Source organism: Chelonia mydas, chromosome 14, assembly GCF_015237465.2.
Source record: "Chelonia mydas isolate rCheMyd1 chromosome 14, rCheMyd1.pri.v2, whole genome shotgun sequence".
Classification (NCBI taxonomy): domain Eukaryota; kingdom Metazoa; phylum Chordata; order Testudines; family Cheloniidae; genus Chelonia; species Chelonia mydas.
In genome coordinates, this window is record NC_051254.2 from 12,366,936 (window position 1) to 12,385,140 (window position 18,205).

The window sequence follows — 18,205 nt, forward strand, 5'->3', positions numbered from 1 at the left end:
AGTGCTTGCATGCTTCCTTGATCATTGCAACTTTTCTGCTTTCTTTTTGGAAGGTAGGAGAGGGAAATAGAGGAGGAAGGAGTGGAGGTTCTTTGTTAATTGTGCAATACCATGAATGTTGATCAAGGACATTTTATGTAAAAATTGTTGTAAATGAGGATATTGAAACAATAGGTACAGATTTTATTATACTAGTGACACAAAGTAGAGCATAAATGAAGTAAGTTGATTTACTTCACGAGTGACACCTGGAGAAATGTGGCTTATATGACACACACATACTGCAACTGAATCAAAGACTCAAGTTATTTACTTCCATTGAATCTTCACATGCTTGACCACACTTTCATGACTATTTCTGCTGCTGTCAAAGAAAAGAGTAACAGGTGAAATGAAGTAACTGCCTGACCTGTCAGCTGTTTAAGATGAAGCTGTCTACACCGAACACTTTGGCTAATATAAGCTAAAATTTAGCATGAATTTCATAACTTTATTAAAAGTGAACACAAAAATATATTTACAATTTCAAGAACGCTTTCCCTCCCCTTTTTCTTTTTTCAATAGCTTGTCTAAAAGATGTATTGATTGTAAATTAATTGCTCATTAACATGCTGTTTTTAATTCTAGTTAAGTTTACAATAAATGTTGTATGGGAAACTTCATATAAACTCAGTGGAAAGTCATGACCGTTCTGATATAGATTAGAAGTGATAGACTAGAGACCTCAGTCTAAAGCACATGATCAGAAATCTTGCCCTGGTCTACCCTGGGGGCGGGGGAGTTGATCTAAGTTATGTAACTTCAGCTACGTAAATAAACGTAGCTGAAGTTGACATACTTAGACCTACAGTGAGTCAACTCCTGCCGTTTCCCCGTCGACTCTGCCTGCGCCTCTTGCGGCTGTGGAGTCCAGGAGTCAATGGGAGAGCGCTCGGGGGTCAATTTATCGCGTCTAGACTAGACACAATAAATTGATCCCCACTGAATCAATCGCTGATCCGGGGGGTAGTGTAGACATACTCTTATCATTTGGTTTCCACTGCATTTGCTTCCATACCTCCCCATTAATGTCAATGTGAGGTCCTTTCATTTACTGAAAGGAGAAGAAATGTACTTAATCTGCAGCATGGCAGCACACCTTCCTTGCCCACATAGTATTTGCTTTACTCATGAACCATACCAAACACATTACATGCAATTGAAAGCAGTCACTGAGATTTCACCATTACTTCATCTTACCAGCCCAGTTTCCTCAGTGATGCATCATATTGGTAGAGGAGACAGCTGACAAGTTTAAATGTAAAGTACCCCAGCATAACAACTAGTAAGGAACTGTTTGAGTCTGAAATGCTGCAGAGAATCCTGGAGAATCAGAGTTACAGCTTTGAAAGACTTGCAGAAAGCACTGTAGGGTCAGTGTTATGTAACAGCAATAAATACATACAATATAGCAGGGGCTGAGCAGGTTTGAGGACTCCTAAAAGTTATATCCATTTCTAATCATATGCTATCACATGTCCACACTCTGCAGTCATCTACAAAGGGACACCTCATTAATACCACAGAGGATATGAAAAAAGTCGGAAGGCCAGTAAGTTTCTTTACAGCATATTTTCTCACCTCTGACTTGAGCATTCCGAGTTTATACTGCATCCACTCCCAGTGTGCTCATTAAAGGACAGCAGGCTTCACTGAGCAGCTTTATCATCATACATTAACCTTAACAAGGCGGAACAATCTTTTCTCTCAAACAAGGGTAATTAAGCTTTAACGCTCTTGGTGTTCCCATGGTTTTGTTGAGCAAAAATTGTTCATCTCTCCAAAAATACGGAGAGTTGGCATTCTCCAAAGGCTGCTGCATCCAAATCAATAAATACAACTTCAACCAGCTTTAAACCCAAATACCTAAAATAGGGCCAAATTCTCACTGCAAATGCTTGTGCTAAACTCCCACTGAAATCGACAGACGCTGTGAGCAAGCACCTAAGGGCAAAGTTACTATATTAAAATCATAATATCTGTTTATGTCCATGTGTTGAACAATCAATTCGTACAGAGCACAAGGTATATTTGTTTGACTTTCTAGTTCAGTAAAACTAAGGTTGAGATTCTAGAGTAAAAGGCATGTGCAACAAAGTTTGTCGTGTGAAAATATTGCTTGATCTAGATCATTTTTCCCCTTTATTCTCTAGATGATGCATACTTACTGCAGGGACTTAATATTGAGGAACTTTATCCCGAGACCTCTAGTTTCATTACATATGATGGGTCCATGACCATTCCACCCTGCTATGAAACAGCAAGTTGGATAATAATGAACAAACCTGTCTACATAACAAGGATGCAGGTAAACTAAAACGAACATAATGGACCTAGTAAATGTCATCAGAAGAATACATATTTTAAATGTGTATCTTTGTAGCATCATATTTGAAATTACGTTTCTCTCTTTGGTTTAGTGCGATACTGTATCTTAAACTATGTTTGTTTTGTAATTTCTGCACAAGGGGGTGCTAGAATAACTAAAAAATACGCAAGTGCAGAAACATAATTGGGACCCTCCTACACTAGGTCAGAAAAGACTAAGAACATTAGAAGAGTGAGGCTTGTGGTCTGATGAGGGATTGTGGCAGCCAGTTTATGTAGTAGGACTTGAGCTAGGACAAAGAGCCTTTGGGGAAGGCTCCAGTCTACATTTTCTGGCACAGAAGAAGGTGGCCGGATTCATGCCAGCACGTGTGTCAAAAATATGGAAGATAGGCCTTTGGTTCCGGAGTGACATATTGAGGGCTACTGTTAGGTAGCAGCAGCATAGAGCAAGCAGTAGGAGCTAGATTCATTCCATTATGTAGGCCAGCTGGGGACCACATTGGTGGAGAATCTTGGCAGCACAGTTCAGTTGCTTTCAAGCCCCACTGAGCGCGCCACAAACAGGAGATCTTCAAGTGTGGGTGCCTGGGAAATGGGGGGTCAAAGGGTGGCACCCTCTGGCAGCAGGCCGCAGCACTATCAGTGCACCTGCATCACTTTCCTTTCTCAGCGTAACCCAAGAGCTCCACTTCAGGCTCCCTTGCTTAAATAATATCCCTCCTTGGGATTGGTTTGTTACCAAAGCATAGTTCCAATAGTCTGTAACAGAAGTCCCAAAACATAGTCCATATCATCCCCAGTCCACATTGTCCTTAAAACCCCATTCTTCTTAGCAGGAAAACCACCAACGCCACCCCCAGCCTCTCTGCTTGAAGTGCATCCTCATCATATTCTGGTGTCTTCTACCACACCTAGGCTCCTTGTTGGTCCCCTTCTGTCCCTTTGCCAGGACAGCCACCCCAGCCTTTTCAACTCGAGTGCAACCCCTCTCTTCCCAGCGGGAACCCCCACAGCCTCTCTGCTGGGAGGTCATCCTGGCCAGAGGAGCATCCCTCACTTCCCCAGCCCTCTCACTGATCCCCTGGGCCCAGCTCTCTGGTGACGTAAGTGGTTAAGCACTTATGTTGCACCCCTGCCTTCAGACCTCTCTGGCTTAGGAGACAGCAGGCACCTCCCTCTGCTCCCTCCTCCTCACTTTTGCCTTCCAGCCCCGGCTCTCTGGCTTGGAGAGGTCAGCTGGCGAACCCCATTTGCTGCTCTCCTGCCTTCAGGCTCTCCCCCCGGCTGCAGGAAACACCTTCTGGCTCTGGCAGCTCTCACCTGTGCCTTTTCCTGGCTCTCACTCAGACAGCTCTGATTCACTGGGTCTCCCTTTATCAGATTCTGCCTGGTCCTTTCTATCCCCCAGGTACTGCCCTGCCCTCTTAATTGGCCAAATGGGAGCCTATTTTGGCAGAGCACTGAACCTATTTAATTTACTGGGGCCAACCACCGTGTGACAGGTGGCAATGTCAGCCAGGGGATTCACTGATTCACCTCATCCCCAGTGTATCCTCCATTAGTGAGAATTCTGAGAGCCCTAAGCAGATTTTAAAGCTGTTTTCTCACCTGGTAGAATCCTCAAGAACTATTAGAAACACAGACTGTCCTCCCCCAGAGTACAGCAGCTCCAGCTAACACATCAGAAGTTATCTAGTCCAAGGAATGAAATAAAGGATGAGAAATCAGGGCTCAGAAATCACATTGGGGCTTCAAATCGTGTCATCTTTGCCAATAAAATGCTACCGAAAGCATGCAATGTATTTTAACTGCATTGTATTAATTCTGTCCAACTGTGCACGGGTTTGGGGAATACAATTTGTTGTTTCATTCTAAATGGGTAGAGTAATTTAGGAGAGGCAGTTGAGAGAAAATGGGTACATATCATACATACTAAACTTCCCAATGAACGTGCATATTTTCTACAATAAATATTTTTGTTACGTTATTACAATAATAATGAAAATTGTTTAGTAGAAAATGAAGATCAGAATGTTTCTATAGCGTACACTGGTACTCAAAGGACATCATCTCAAGGTAACTGCTTCTTGTCAGGCTTTACTGGTTAGATACATACTACAATATTAATACTGCAAACTGATTTACTGTAATACATACTAATTATACAGTATACTCAGACTTGAGAACTGATGCAAGGCGGAAGATTTCCCTTGAAGTCATTAGCACTTCTACAACATGCAAAACACACCTACCAGTGTAGTTCTCTACAAAACTCTCCAAGCTCATTAGATTCCCCCACTTTCCCACAACTCTAACTAATGAGGTAGCCACCAGGAGGAAATGGTAATGAATAAATGCCCTTTAACCTTTAGATTGCCACTTCAAAAGTCATCGTTATAATGGATAGCTGTTTGGTCGTTTGCAATCCAGCTGCTAGTGGACATTTGCCCACCCTACAAATACCACCTTCAAAATTGGCAACTTTGTTAGAAGTCATGATAGGTAAAGACTGTCCCATAAAGGAGTCCCAGGTCAAGGCCAAAGCTCATTAGGAGGGCAATGTAGGGAAGATTGCACTGGTGTTGACCAAGGTAGATCTTTCAGTGAATAGAGAAGATTTCACTCTCCAAGACTGTCAAGTCCCATGCCTTCCAGAAGCACTAACTTCTTTAAAAATACAGATGTGGTGCCAATCAGGCTCTGCATTCAGATTTCTGTGGCATAACCAGTACTTGGGCACTTTCACCCAGAGCTGTCTTCTCAATAGCAAGCCAGAATAGTTACCATAACACCTTTGGGCAATTTTCTCTCATCATTCACCAAATTCCCTTTCTCTGCACCTGCTGCCACTATCTAGTACTATGGATTCCATTTACTTCCTGGTCAGCCAAAGCTCCCTCGTGCCATTTCCATTTATTCTGCACAAAACTGGAGGCTCTCTTTACAATGGGGCTTAGAGAAACAGGATCATGACCACAAAGGAAATGGTTTTGTCTTTACTTAAGGTATCCCAGTTGCCCATGGGTCTAAAAATATGTTTAGTATAGACTGAATCTCTGTCAACCCACCCCAAATTCCAAATCACAAAAATATTGTTAGTATACTTTGCATATAATGATTAATCTAAATAGCCTTCAATATTGTTTATTTATCTTAGAGTGAAGAATAATACTACAGGTCCTTGTTTTGTGTTTTGTACAGATGCATTCTTTACGACTGCTAAGCCAGAATCAGCCATCACAGATATTTCTGAGCATGAGTGACAACTTCAGACCAGTCCAGCCTCTCAACAATCGATGTATCCGAACTAATATCAATTTTAGTTTACAGGGTAAAGATTGTCCAAACAACAGAGCACAGAAACTACAGTATAGAGGTAGGTTTTACATGAGGCACTCTCCAGAACAAAAAGAAAAGGCGGACTTGTGGCATCTTAGAGACTAACCAATTTATTTGAGCATAAGCTTTCATGAGCTACAGCTCACTTCATCGGATGCACAAAAGCTTATGCTTAAATAAATTGGTTAGTCTCTAAGGTGCCACAAGTACTCCTTTTCTTTTTGCCAATACAGACTAACACGGCTGCTACTCTGAAACCTCTCCAGAACAATAATCTCTACACCTGTGTAGAGCTCCTTTCCTCGGAGGATCCTTGTTTGATTTACATTATGTTGTTTTAGTAGCAGTGTACGATGGGACATATCAAAGTGAATCGATATATAAATAGGTGGGATAGGATCTGAATGTAAGTGTCAGATTTCAGCTATCAAGTTTAGAATATCTGAAATCTGAGAAGTTTTACAATGATACACACCATCATAACACCTCACTCCAGTTTATGACAATAGGATAATTTGTAGCTGTAGGTTGTTTTTCTTGAAAAAGAGGTATGGCACGTGCAAATGAGAATCAAAACATAATTGTGCAGATTCTGATCTCAAGTGGAGTAAAATAATAGGCCATGTGACAATTGAAGGAAATGTTATAAGGAAATAAAATGTACTTCTGCTCTGAAAGGTGACTCCATAAAATTAGTAATGTAAGGTTCCACGCTGATTATCTCTTAGCTATTTCCAGAACACATCATCTCACTTTATAATTATGATTTTTCCAGTTGCAAACTGACAATCTAGCTGAGTTCGCTTTAGTTTTCACAACATCAACAACAGACGTTGTGCAATTGGAACTCGGTTTACAATTTCTGTTCATGCTGTTGCCTCCAGAATAGCATCCAACTCCCTCTCCCAGAGCTGTGTTGGCTCCACGGAGATCATGGGTATAAACATTGGTAGAAATGGGATAGTATTGAACGTGAGCAGATATGATAGACTTAAGCAGCTCAATTGAGCAGTCAGGTGCCATTGTGCAGTTGAATCACACTAAATAATTTGATGATAACACTATGTGAAAAATATCAGGAAGGATGATAGTAGAAGTGGTCTGAAATGGGAAATTCAGGTTTCAGAAAGGAATGATTTCTCGAATATTCCAAATTTTTCAGTTTTCAGTTCATATTCCTTCCCTTCCCGTTTTTCTCTTTTCCACTGAAAAATGAGTGAAGGGGGTGAGGAAGGGGTAGAAAGGAAAAAAAATTCTGAAAAAAGGCAAAAACATGACTAAATATTTCATTTTCCAATTTAAAAATTATAATAATTTCCTATTGAAAAAGATATTTTTCATTTAAAATTTTTTGACCAGCTCTAGTCTAGTGGTAAGACTAAGAGCCACATTCTCAATTCATAATTTTGAAATTACTCAACAACTATTTTCTATAAAATACAAACACTGAAGGCACTTAATTTTAAAAATCAGCAATTTTATATTTGGTGTTTTGTAAAGTATAACTGTTATTACTTTTCTTTCAGTAAATGAATGGCTCCTCAAGTAATTAAGACAAACAGGAAGAACTCCTCACCTCAGTGGAATGCTACTACTGTGAATTGACATAATCTAGAATGCACCCAATCTCATTCACTCTTTGGATTCATGACAGTATGTGCAAACGTGCTGCAAGAAAAAAGCTGCCAAGATGGAAACGTAACTAAAAATTCATTCATATGATTGATCGTAATAAAAAAAAGAGACAATAACTACAGTAAATGTGATTACAATTTTGATACAGTTTTCCTGAACTAATTTAGCTTCACAAAGAAAGACTTTTCAGCCTTTGTACATATGAAATTCTTTCTTTCCTCCCCTTCAAAAAAAAAAAATAAGAAAAAGGTGGCTCCGTACAACATCAAAGTGGAGTTGTGTTCTGTGTGCCAAGTAATCCTTGGAAAGCTCTCATTATATCCCTATCATTAATGGATACTGACAAGACAGAACAAGAAGATTGTAGAGGAAACTTATTTCTCGGTTATGATCCTTCTGTTTATTTAATTAAAAAAGGACAGACATTGAGAGATAAGTAGTGTAAATATATCACAGCAGAATATAAAAGAAATTGAAATATATCCCCCTTTGTCACATATCTGTAGTAGGATTTGCCAAAATCAGAAATGATCCATTTTCTGTTTCTTGTTTTACAAAGGTCATACATTGTGTTTGGTTACTGTTAACAACTCAATAAATGTGTTTAACAAATTAATTTAGTACACTCGCTTTGGTTTATTTTTCCTTTCTGAAATGATAAGCCTCTAGCACTTGAGGCAGCTTTACTTTTCTTTTTTACTTTATTTGTTTGCAGCCAGTTTAACTGAGTTAATGGCAATTAGGAATGTATTTAACAAAGCTAGTGTAACTTTAATTCCATTTTATGGTTCATCATTAAGAAGAATTAGGCTCCAGAAGCGGAAGGCAACTGAAAAATGGGTTAGTTTAAAATTACCATTTCCCGGTTTGAGTCCATTATTGAGACATACAAATTCAACCTTGTAAATTGCTGGAAGGGATATATTTTCTTTACAGATGTAGCAGGAGCTGACCAAGTTAAAGCTAATGCCTTTTTTCTTGTTTATAATGGTCATTCACTGTGTTTGGTTACTGTCAAGAACTCAATAAATGTGTTTAACAAGTTCACGTGTGCATATTTTTGATGTTCTTGTATATTACCAATCTTAAAGTTGTCTAATCAGTTGGGTCCCAACTAACCAGGAATCATCCCTCTCTCTGTGATCTACTATGACAGCTGTCAAGTATCAGGGGGTAGCCTTGTTAGTCTGTATCCAGAAAAACAACAACGAGTCCGGTGGCACCTTAAAGACTCAGATTTATTTAGTCTTTAAGGTGCCAACGGACTCCTTGTTGTTGTCATGACAGCTGTGATCATAATGGGGATGTTGCATCTGATCGAGCCAAAGGTGAAACTGTCAGGGGCCAAGTATTCTTAGTGGCTGAACCTGGGGTGTGGAATTCCCTGTCACCAAATATCAGGGTGAGCCCAATTTTGCAGTGTGGGCACAGTGTAGAGCCTCTCTTCACACAGACCTCCCCTCAGTGACAGCAGGGGCAGAACAGCTAGCAGCATTTCTCCTGGAGACAAACAAGCAAGAAAAAAAGGCTGCTTTAAGAAAGTATCGTACATGGTTGAATGGTGAGAATGGAACTGATGTAATTGTTTATAGTGTGCACGGCACCCAGCTGGTGAAAAGTGCATTATGAATCATAGAATATCAGAGTGGGAAGGGACCTCAGGAGGTCATCTTGTCCAACCCCCTGGTCAAAGCAGGATCAATCCTCAGTTTTTGCCCCAGATCCCTAAATGGCCCCCTCAAGGATTGAACTCACAACCCTCGGTTTACCAGGCCAATGCTCAAACCACTGAGCTATCCCTCCCCCCACATAAATACATAGGCTAGATACACATTATTGCTTAGCTACACTCAGTTATATGGCAGTGAACATTATTTTCTTAGCTGTAGATTTGTGTGTATGTTCTTATCCTAAATTGAAAATATACACTACAGTGTCAAAGTTTGTGAGTACTGAAACCAGATAAAAATGTGAACACCTGGACTCAGTGCGACCAATCATCATCATTTTTGCAACCCCACTGACTCTAAACGTGAGAAATTAATCCTAAGGCGGAAAAGGGCGATGCCAATTGCAAGTGGCATTGGACAGAGAGCTACACACACCGCTGCATGGGGCACGGAGTGGCAGTTTGCCATCATTCCATAGGGTCACCTGTTGTAAGTTACAACCTGCTGCTGTCAGTACATCTGTGAAATAGCTGGCAGCTGTTCATCGGAGTTTGTCTGGTGACAGAAGGTAGGAAAGATAAGCCAGGTCTCCATTCTGAAACTTTTAATAAGTAATAAAACCTTTTGGGTATTTCACCGAAAGCTAGCTGAGGGGATTTTAGAAAGAAGGAATGACATGATAGAAAATGCTGGTCCCAGTGAGGATTCATGCTGTGGATTAAGTGAAGCTGGTATATAGAAGCCTTGCAAATAGAGAAATGCAGTAATCACATGGGGATATCGCACATGCATTTGTCAACATTTCCAAATCCATTTTGCAAACTAATGGACTCCATCTCGGCAAGATTTTTTTTTAAATGATAGAAATAGTGGAGATAAGTCCAAACTACAGCACATGATCATTTGGGTACGTTCATATCTGGATTCACAAATCAGAGCAGCCCCTTATCATGGGCCAAATCGAAACTCTGAACTCCAATACCCACAAACATTGGGAACATACAGATCATGATTCCAATTTTGCAACTTCTCTCTCCAAAATCAAACAGAGCTGAGCATAGATACAGAATGTCATTCCAGAGGCATAACCTGGCATGAAGTGGAACCCCCAATATCTATGGCCAATCAACAAGACCTGTAGATAGCAGTGCATTCTCAGGCCACAGTGATAAGAGACTGAAAGTACTACATGAAAAACTGAAATGGCAGAGTGCTAAGCCAAAGGTCAGAGTTATATTAAAAAAACATCCTACACAGATCAGATGCAGACTTGCTGATAGAACCCACAGGGGAATGCTGAGAGAAGCAGGAATGCGACTTGGGTTGGGTTGGGAATCGTAACCATACTTTTTTTGTATGATACCACTACAGGGCAGAGTTAAGGTTGATAAAATGTCTTAACTTTGCATTTCTTACCTTACCCTTAAAATAAATCCAAACATGGTAAGGTAACTGTCATTCCGGCTTTCCTACGTTTATTTTGGTTGATTTGGGGATAATTACAACATCCCAATAATTTAGTTTTACCCATAAATAACCGATCCACTCTTTTACTCTTACTTCCATTTAATGTAGTTTTTATGGACATAGATATAAGGGCCAACGGAGACATTCAGCCTTAGATGCAGGTCCAGATTCCAAAGTGAACCAGTGTTAAAACCAGGTTCAGACATGAGGTTTTGACTCAGGCCCATCTCTATAATAAATTCAGAGTTAAGCAGCTGGTAAAGCTGAGCAAAAAAATAAATAAATTGCCATTTGTAGACATTATATCAAACTGTTTTATAAATTTTAAATGCAAGAAAACTACAGAAAAGGTAAGAGCCCAACATTTAGTACAGGGAAAAGGGAGAGCAGAGAACTATATGGAAAGATTAGCAGAATAAAGATGAACTCTGGGAAATTTACATCACATTTGGTTGTACAGTGTTTGCGTCGTCATTAACAGGAGAGAGGAAAGTAATGGGAAAGATATTTAAAACTGAAGTGATATTTCCAAAGCCTAGAGAATGGAGGGGAATCAGAATCCATATGGAAATTTGCTAGTATTGATGTCTAAAGTTGGATTTAAAAATCAACAGGCCTTAAGGAAGAAAATGAGATGGTACCATTTATGTCTCAGGTCTAAGCAAGATTTTCCTCAAGATTTTTTCATGCAGTTGGTCCATTAGAAAAGGGAAAGATATGCCCCCCTCGCCCTTTGGCACAAATAGTTTAGATAGGTGGCTTTAAAAATCAAACTCCCCATGCTCCAAAGGCTCTTGGATAACAGACCAGATTACCCTGGAGAAATAAGCAATTGCAAACTACACATCAGAAAGAGGTGGTCCTGGGCATTTTCATAACCTGGACATCTCTACTGTATAGTCCTAGATATTAGGTCAACATGAGAAGTTATTGGGGAAATGGCATATTAATTATTAAAATAGTTGAAAAAACCTGTTTTGAGGATATACAAAGAGGAAATGAGAAAGACAGAGACAGAAGCACAGTGGAAAAGAAATGTTTGCAGTACACTAGAAAATGTGATAGGAACAAAGAGAAAGCAAAGCTCTCCCTTTCCCTCTCTCCTTTATTTCCGTTTTAATGACACAATAATACAGCAGCAAGGGAAGCTGATTTCAGGTCTTGATTCCTTTCAGGCATAATTTGAAATTTGACAGTAACGAAGAACAACAACATTTGATGCCAAAGTTTTGCCAGACGGATGGCCCCGTTCATTAAACATTTATGCTCTACGCCTGTGTTCCATGTACTGAAGACAAAGCCACAGAAATGAAATTTCATCCAAGCACTGTGCATGCTTTTCTGAGGAAGACGTTCAGCTGAAATGCTTGAATTAAAAACTAAAGCACTGACATTCTGTCAACTGATTTACAAATGAACATTTCAACAGGGGTGGGTAGAGAGGCAGTTCTGAGAATTCCTCTCTTTAAAGAGTGCAAAATACAATCTCTCTCAAGGGTACCTTTACCAAAGGGTAAAGCACAGTCTGAATTCTGTGGGCAAGGATTTAAAATCATTCAAATGGCAAGCTACCAGCAGAATCTTGTAATTGGCATTCAACATTGTTATGCTTTTGCACTACATTTCGCACAAGGCTCATCTGCACAGACCAGTGCCTGGGGCTTCAAGTCTGAAAGAAAACCAACTCTCCCACAATCAGACTCTGCTTAGCCTGAGGAAACATGCCATCAAATAAAGCTAAGATAGATGGATAGGCTATTACGATACCCCATGTCACCAGACTAAAAACCAGCAAAACAACATGGGCCAGTGAGATTCAGGTCTCATGCTGCTGTAAATCTGGAATAACTCGTCTGACTTCAGTGGAGTTACACTAGTCAATGAAACTAAGATTAGAATCTGAATCCACATCCTGAAGAAAATCCTGGTGTCCCTGCTAGCTACCAACGTGAAAAAGGCAGTGATACCCCCCATGAAGACAACTCACAAAGGACCCACACTCTCCTTATCTCCTGCACTAAAACTTTAAGACCAAACCCTAACATGAAAATGAAAGACCTGAAAAACTTTCTGAAAGTAACAAACTGAGCCCCTTAACACTGCAGTACCTCTCTGTGAGCAAAGAGAAACTTTTTGTCATGCTACGAATTTCACCCTCAACATCTTCCCTCTTTTGTCTGGTGCCCTCATGCTCTGCCATGGCACCTGAGGCGGCTACTCTAAGCCCAACAGGCACAGCACAGAGGAGCTAAGTGAGGGCCAAACAAGTCGGGGGAAGAGAGGCTGAATTTGAACTTCTTCACTGAGGGGCACTCCCAACTGAGTCAATCCATTTCTCCACTGTGTGATCAGTTAGAAGATGAGATGGAAGAATCCGGGCAGCTAGGAGCACAAGTGGGAGTTGGTGGCCCACATAATGAGCAGTGGGTACTGGGAGCACGTTGAAAGGAAAAGGGAGGGACCAGAAGAATGGGGAAAATGTAGGGACCTGGAGAAGAAAGAGAGTTTAAAATAATTCAAGTAAGGAGGAACAGAGCACTGGGTAGAAGGGAAGAGAGAAGGACAGAATAACCTGAATTGAGAGGTTTGATAAGACAGAACAGAGAAATCAAAAATATTGAAAAGATGAAAAAGATGTACTGAAATATATATTATAAAGAAAAAATGTGAAGGGAAAGAATGGGAAGAAGGAAGAGGAAGAATAAAAAGCAGCAGATGTAGTAGTTATTCTTTTAGTGTTTAGCTGTTTCACAAAGTTTGTTTCCAGAATATTGCAAATAATACAGAAATGAGTGATTTTATGTATCCTCATATTTTAAGGCCCAATTAGACTGATGCACAAGTTTTTCCCTGCAATTGTTCGTGAGTGCAGTTCTTTGTGACATAAAGTTGTAGTTCACATTCTACACCCACACACCCCCCATCTACATCGAGAGGTACAAGCGTTCTCTAAAACACTGAACGTGACTATGTAGCTGGAAGTGGCTCAGGAGACCTTGGGCCAGATTCAGGTCTGGGGTTAATATATTCAACAGCACCCAAGTCAATGGTGTTGCAACCCCTTCTAACAAGTTTGAACTTGGCCCTTAGTTGTGGCTGGGAAGTAGGCATGGAATCTAGTATCCCTTGGAAGATACTAGAACAAATTATTAAACAATCAGCTTGTTAGCACCTGGAGGATAACAAGGTTATAAGGAATAACCAGCATGGATTTGTCAAGAACAAATCATCCAGACCAACTTAATTCCATTCTTTGATAGAGTTACTGGCCTAATGGATTGGGGGGAAGCAGTATATGTGATGTATCTTGATTTTAGCAAGATTTTTCACACAGTCCCATACGACATTTTCATAAGCAAACTAGGGAAATGTGATTTAGATGAAATTACTATAAGGTAGGTGCACAGCTGACTGAAGGATTATACTGAAAAGCAGTTATCTGTGGTTCGCTACCAAACTATAAGGGCATATCTAGTGGGGTCCTGCAGAGGTCAGTCCTGCATATGGTACTACTCAATATTTTCATTAATGACTTTAATAATGGAGTGGAGAGTATGCCTATAAAATTTGCAGATGATACCAGGCTGGGAGGAGTTGTAAGCACCTTGGAGGACAGGATGAGAATTCAAAATAACTTTGACAAATTAGAGAATTGTTCTGAAATCAACAATATGAAATATAATAAAGACAAGGGCAAAGTACATCATTAGGAAGGAAAAATCAAATGCACAACTACAAAATGGGGAATAACTGACTAGGTGGTCCTACTGCTGAAAAGAATCTGGGGGTTATAGCAGATCAGAAATTGAATGTGAGTCAACAATGCGATGCAGTTGCAAAAAAGGCTAATATCATTCTGGGGTGTATTAACAGAAATGTTATATGTAAAACATGGGAGATAATTGTCCTGCCCTGCTTGGCACTGGTGAGGCCTCAGCTGGAGTACTGTGTCCAATTCTGGCACTACGTTTTAGGAAAAAGTCCAGAGAAGAGTGACAAAAGTGATAAAAAGGTTTAGAAAACCTGATTTACAAGGGAAGATTAAAAAAATCTGGGCATATGTTTAGTCTTGAGAAAAGACAACTGAGGGGGGCAGTCTTCAATATGTTAAGGGCTGTTATAAAGAGGATCAATTGTTCTTCATGTCCACTGAAAGTAGGCCAAGAAGTAATGGGCTTAATCTGAAGCAAGGGGAGATTTAGGTTAGATATTAAGAAAAACTTTCTAACTATAAAGGTGGTTAAGCTCAGAAACAGGCTTCCAAGGGAGGTTGTGGAATCCCCATCATGGGAGGGTTTGGGGTTTTGTTTTGTTTTGTGTTTTTTTTTAAACAAGTTGGACAAACACCTATCAGGGATGTTATAGTTACACTTGGTCCTGCCTCAGCACAGGGGGCTGAACTTGACGATCTGTCGAGGTCCCTTTAAGCCCTACAGTTCTATGATTCTATATTTTACTTCCTTTATTTTTTTGAATTTAGTTTTAATATGTCAGATGAAAAATACCGAAGTGCATTTTCAGAACAGCATAGAACCTGACAAATTACACCTCCTTGGGCCATCTTGGAGGAATCTGTTTAGTGGAAATTATATTAAAGTAATTCATGTGATGTAAACCTTAAGTGTTCTACCACGACAAAGGGCTTAAGAAGTAGGGTACATATTCAATAAAACTTGCTTTGAGTTTCCATGGGTTGAAACTTGCACAGAGCCCTCAGAAAACTTCTCAGGGCTTTTTCACATTAGTTTTTGTTTTCTTTTAACAGAAGTAAGCCCAGGGGTGAAAGTAAGATGTTATGGGCCAGTACAGCGTACTGGCAAAAAGCGGCCACCTGTACCGGCCTGTACCACTGACTTTAAAGCGCTGCCGCGACAAGACCCTGCTTAAAGCACTGCCACGGCAGCGCTTTAACATCCATGCCCCTTTCGACCCCACCCGGGCCACCAACGGTGGGGAGGGGAAGGAGCAGCTACCCTGGAGCCATCGATTTAAAAGGGCCTGGGGCTCCAGCCACTGCGGCGCTGGAGCTCCAGATCCTTTAAATCGCCACTGGAGCCCCAGATGGCGCAAGCAGGCTGGCTGGGGGACGCTGACCCCCCAAGCCCCGCCCCTTCCACCCAAGGCTGTCTCCCCCATACTGGTAAGAGAGAAATTTTACTTTCACCCCTGAGTAAGCCTGAAATTATTACAAAATATAGCACAGGATTAATGTTCTTTGCAAGCAGTTTCATAAATATTGTAAAATGACTGTCACAGCTCAGGGCAACAGAACTTGTGGTCCCTCAAAGGCACCCACTCGAGGCTCCCAGCTGTTCTGTCACATGTCATGGTAGCGACTTGTTTGTGTCTCTCTCTCCTGACCATGATTTTTCCAGGCTGCACAGTTCCCTGCCTATGCTGTGATCTCTCCAGTAAGCCAGACTGCCTAAACAAGCCAGGATCTGAGCTTTGCTTTCTCTCCAGAGATTAACTGCCAACAGTTACACGTTATCACACAGCTCTTCCTAAGCAAGCACATTTATTCTTAAGGTGAAATCAGTAAACAGAAAACATATTTTTTAAAAATAAAAAGAACCCACATGCATGCTAATAAGCTTACCAGAGATCACTCCCAACTCCAACAAGTATTATGGTCAGAGTCGGTCCTTCAAACCTAACCAATGGGTTTTTCTATGGTAACAAGTTCATAACAGCTTTAGCTCATAACTAGCACACTCATGAATAGGTTAACTTTCCCTTTTTGCAGCTTGGGCTTTAATTTTGAGACTCTGGGAACAGGGAATCAGCAGATAATGATCCTCTCCTCAAAGAGTAGCTACAAAAGGCTTGGTTTTTGCATAAGTGTTTGTGCTGGGGGGAGGGGGGATTGCATTCACCTTCCCTTAGATATATTAATAAACTTTTAGTTTTCAGTTTACTAAAGGACTGGCTACCAGCGTGGGTTTTGGATAAGATCTGAAGTATATTTTGACCTGGGGTGTGTGTCTGGTGCTTTGGAACCAGAAGAACCGAATGTGTGTGATTCTTGGTTTTAATAATCATTTATCACAGAATTCTGGTTTGTCTGGGTGGTGCATGAGGGGCTAGAGTGCCTGAAGAAGACTGTCTGTGGCCTCATAATAACTAGTACAGTGTTTTGGAAGCACATATTTGTTATTGGCTTGGTGAAATCTTACGATAGAACATACCACCAGTTTGGGGTACATGCTCTGTTTTATGGCAGTCTGACCTATGATTGGCATTTTTAGCTGTGTCCCATACTAGGCAGTGTGACATCTGGATGGAAAAAGAGCGGGGCTAGTGGAAGCTGTCTGGGTAGATAGTGAATGAGCATGGAGTTACCTGTACTGTTCACTTTTATCTATTGAGTAGTCCCAGACATCTAATATTAAGGCTGTGGCCTGATTAAAACCATATCAAGTGTCTCCCGTCCTTCTTTCAGTGTAGCTGGACAATAAAGAGAGGTAAGCAATTGTGAAAGAATTAGTGAGCTAGTAAAATAGTTTAATCATTCCATTTAGAGTGGATACCCATGTAGAAAGTATTCTAAAAATCAGAAAAGATTGACTGCAAATTGTTTTTCATATCTAAACTTTAAAGTGACAACAGTCATTTCAATGCTAATTTCAACATTATTTGGAACAAGTGGTACCTTGTACCATTCATTAGGGATGCCATAAACATCCCACAGCTTATGGTGTCTCAAATCCAATTACCTTCCTATTCAAATAATGACCTTGAAGAGTTTCAAAAAACAAAAACACAAAACTCTTTTAGCTGCTTTTATGGCTATGTGGTGTATTGAAATAATGGAAAAGCTTTGTCAAAAGGTGGTCCTGGTAACACTTGTTTTATAGAGCTAAGCATTCAAACACACTGTATCGTCAGGTGAGTAAGTATGCTCTTAAATCTTGACCAATTTCATGGTGAAATTCCCACAGTGCAAAACATCTTGTAAAACGCAGGTGCTTTAAAAAACAACAACAAACAATGCAGCACCCAGTACTTTTCCTTATCAGCTCCCCACATACCCAGGCAAGAGAGAACCAGAGAAGGTGCTAGTCTCCTGTAAACTACAATGCTTGATTTTGTTTTTATCTTCTGCCAGTAGCAGTCCAATGACTACTTCAGCTCATGGCTGAAATTTATGTACTACATAAGTTTGCCTACCCTGCATGTACCCAAACATAAGGTGTGGATCTGACAGCTGTGTTGTTATATTGGTTTCAATTGCATTTCACCACCCCAGAGGCAGCTGCATTTCATTCCCAAGGGGGCAATTTCTCTCTATAGTTTATAAAGCATTTTGTGCTCCTTTGAAATAGAGGGTGGCATTTAAATGCCAGATATCACTGGGTGGAGAGAGACTGAGCAATTGCAACCCTGGATAGCATAACTGGGCCCAATCCTCAGGTTTTTCAAATTGAGCAGCAGCAGGTTGTGCTTAGCAGCTCTCAGGATTAGGTCCATGAAATAGACACATTACGACAGGTTTCAAACAATGAAAGGACCAGCAGAAACTGGTTATCTTGCAAAAATAGTCAAACAAAACTTCACAGGGAATGTTTTAGAGCAGCCATTAAGAGAAGGCACCTTGAGAACAATTCTAAGAGCAAGTTACATTGTATTTCCCTTTTAATAAATTCCTTAATAAGTAGAGATCCATAAGAGTTACGTATTGCTGTAATATTGAAACAACACACAGAGATTGCAAAGGCCAAGTG

The 18,205-nt window shown here is 40.5% G+C and overlaps 1 protein-coding gene and 1 long non-coding RNA gene across 7 annotated transcripts in view; one reads left to right on the top strand and one right to left on the bottom strand.

The window, feature by feature from the left end:
• Positions 1 to 8,139, top strand: part of CA10 (carbonic anhydrase 10) — a 340,079-nt gene extending 331,940 nt beyond the window's left edge. For all 3 annotated transcript variants that reach the window (XM_043528364.1, XM_007062783.4, XM_043528362.1), the window contains 3 exons: positions 2,193 to 2,347; positions 5,572 to 5,746; positions 7,236 to 8,139. In XM_043528364.1, the coding sequence (XP_043384299.1) occupies positions 2,193 to 2,347; positions 5,572 to 5,746; positions 7,236 to 7,258 (353 nt within the window). In that variant the 3' untranslated portion in view covers positions 7,259 to 8,139. The remainder of the gene's footprint in view (positions 1 to 2,192; positions 2,348 to 5,571; positions 5,747 to 7,235) is intronic.
• The window catches only part of LOC122462899, a 185,117-nt gene that overhangs the window by 22,431 nt on the left and 144,481 nt on the right, over positions 1 to 18,205 (bottom strand). For 3 of the 4 annotated variants that reach the window (XR_006285790.1, XR_006285788.1, XR_006285787.1), the window contains one exon: positions 8,258 to 8,844. The exons of the other annotated variant lie outside the window; for it this stretch is intronic. This is a non-coding gene — a long non-coding RNA (uncharacterized LOC122462899). Of the gene's footprint in view, positions 1 to 8,257; positions 8,845 to 18,205 lie in introns of those variants that run through there. 4 annotated transcript variants of the gene reach the window in all.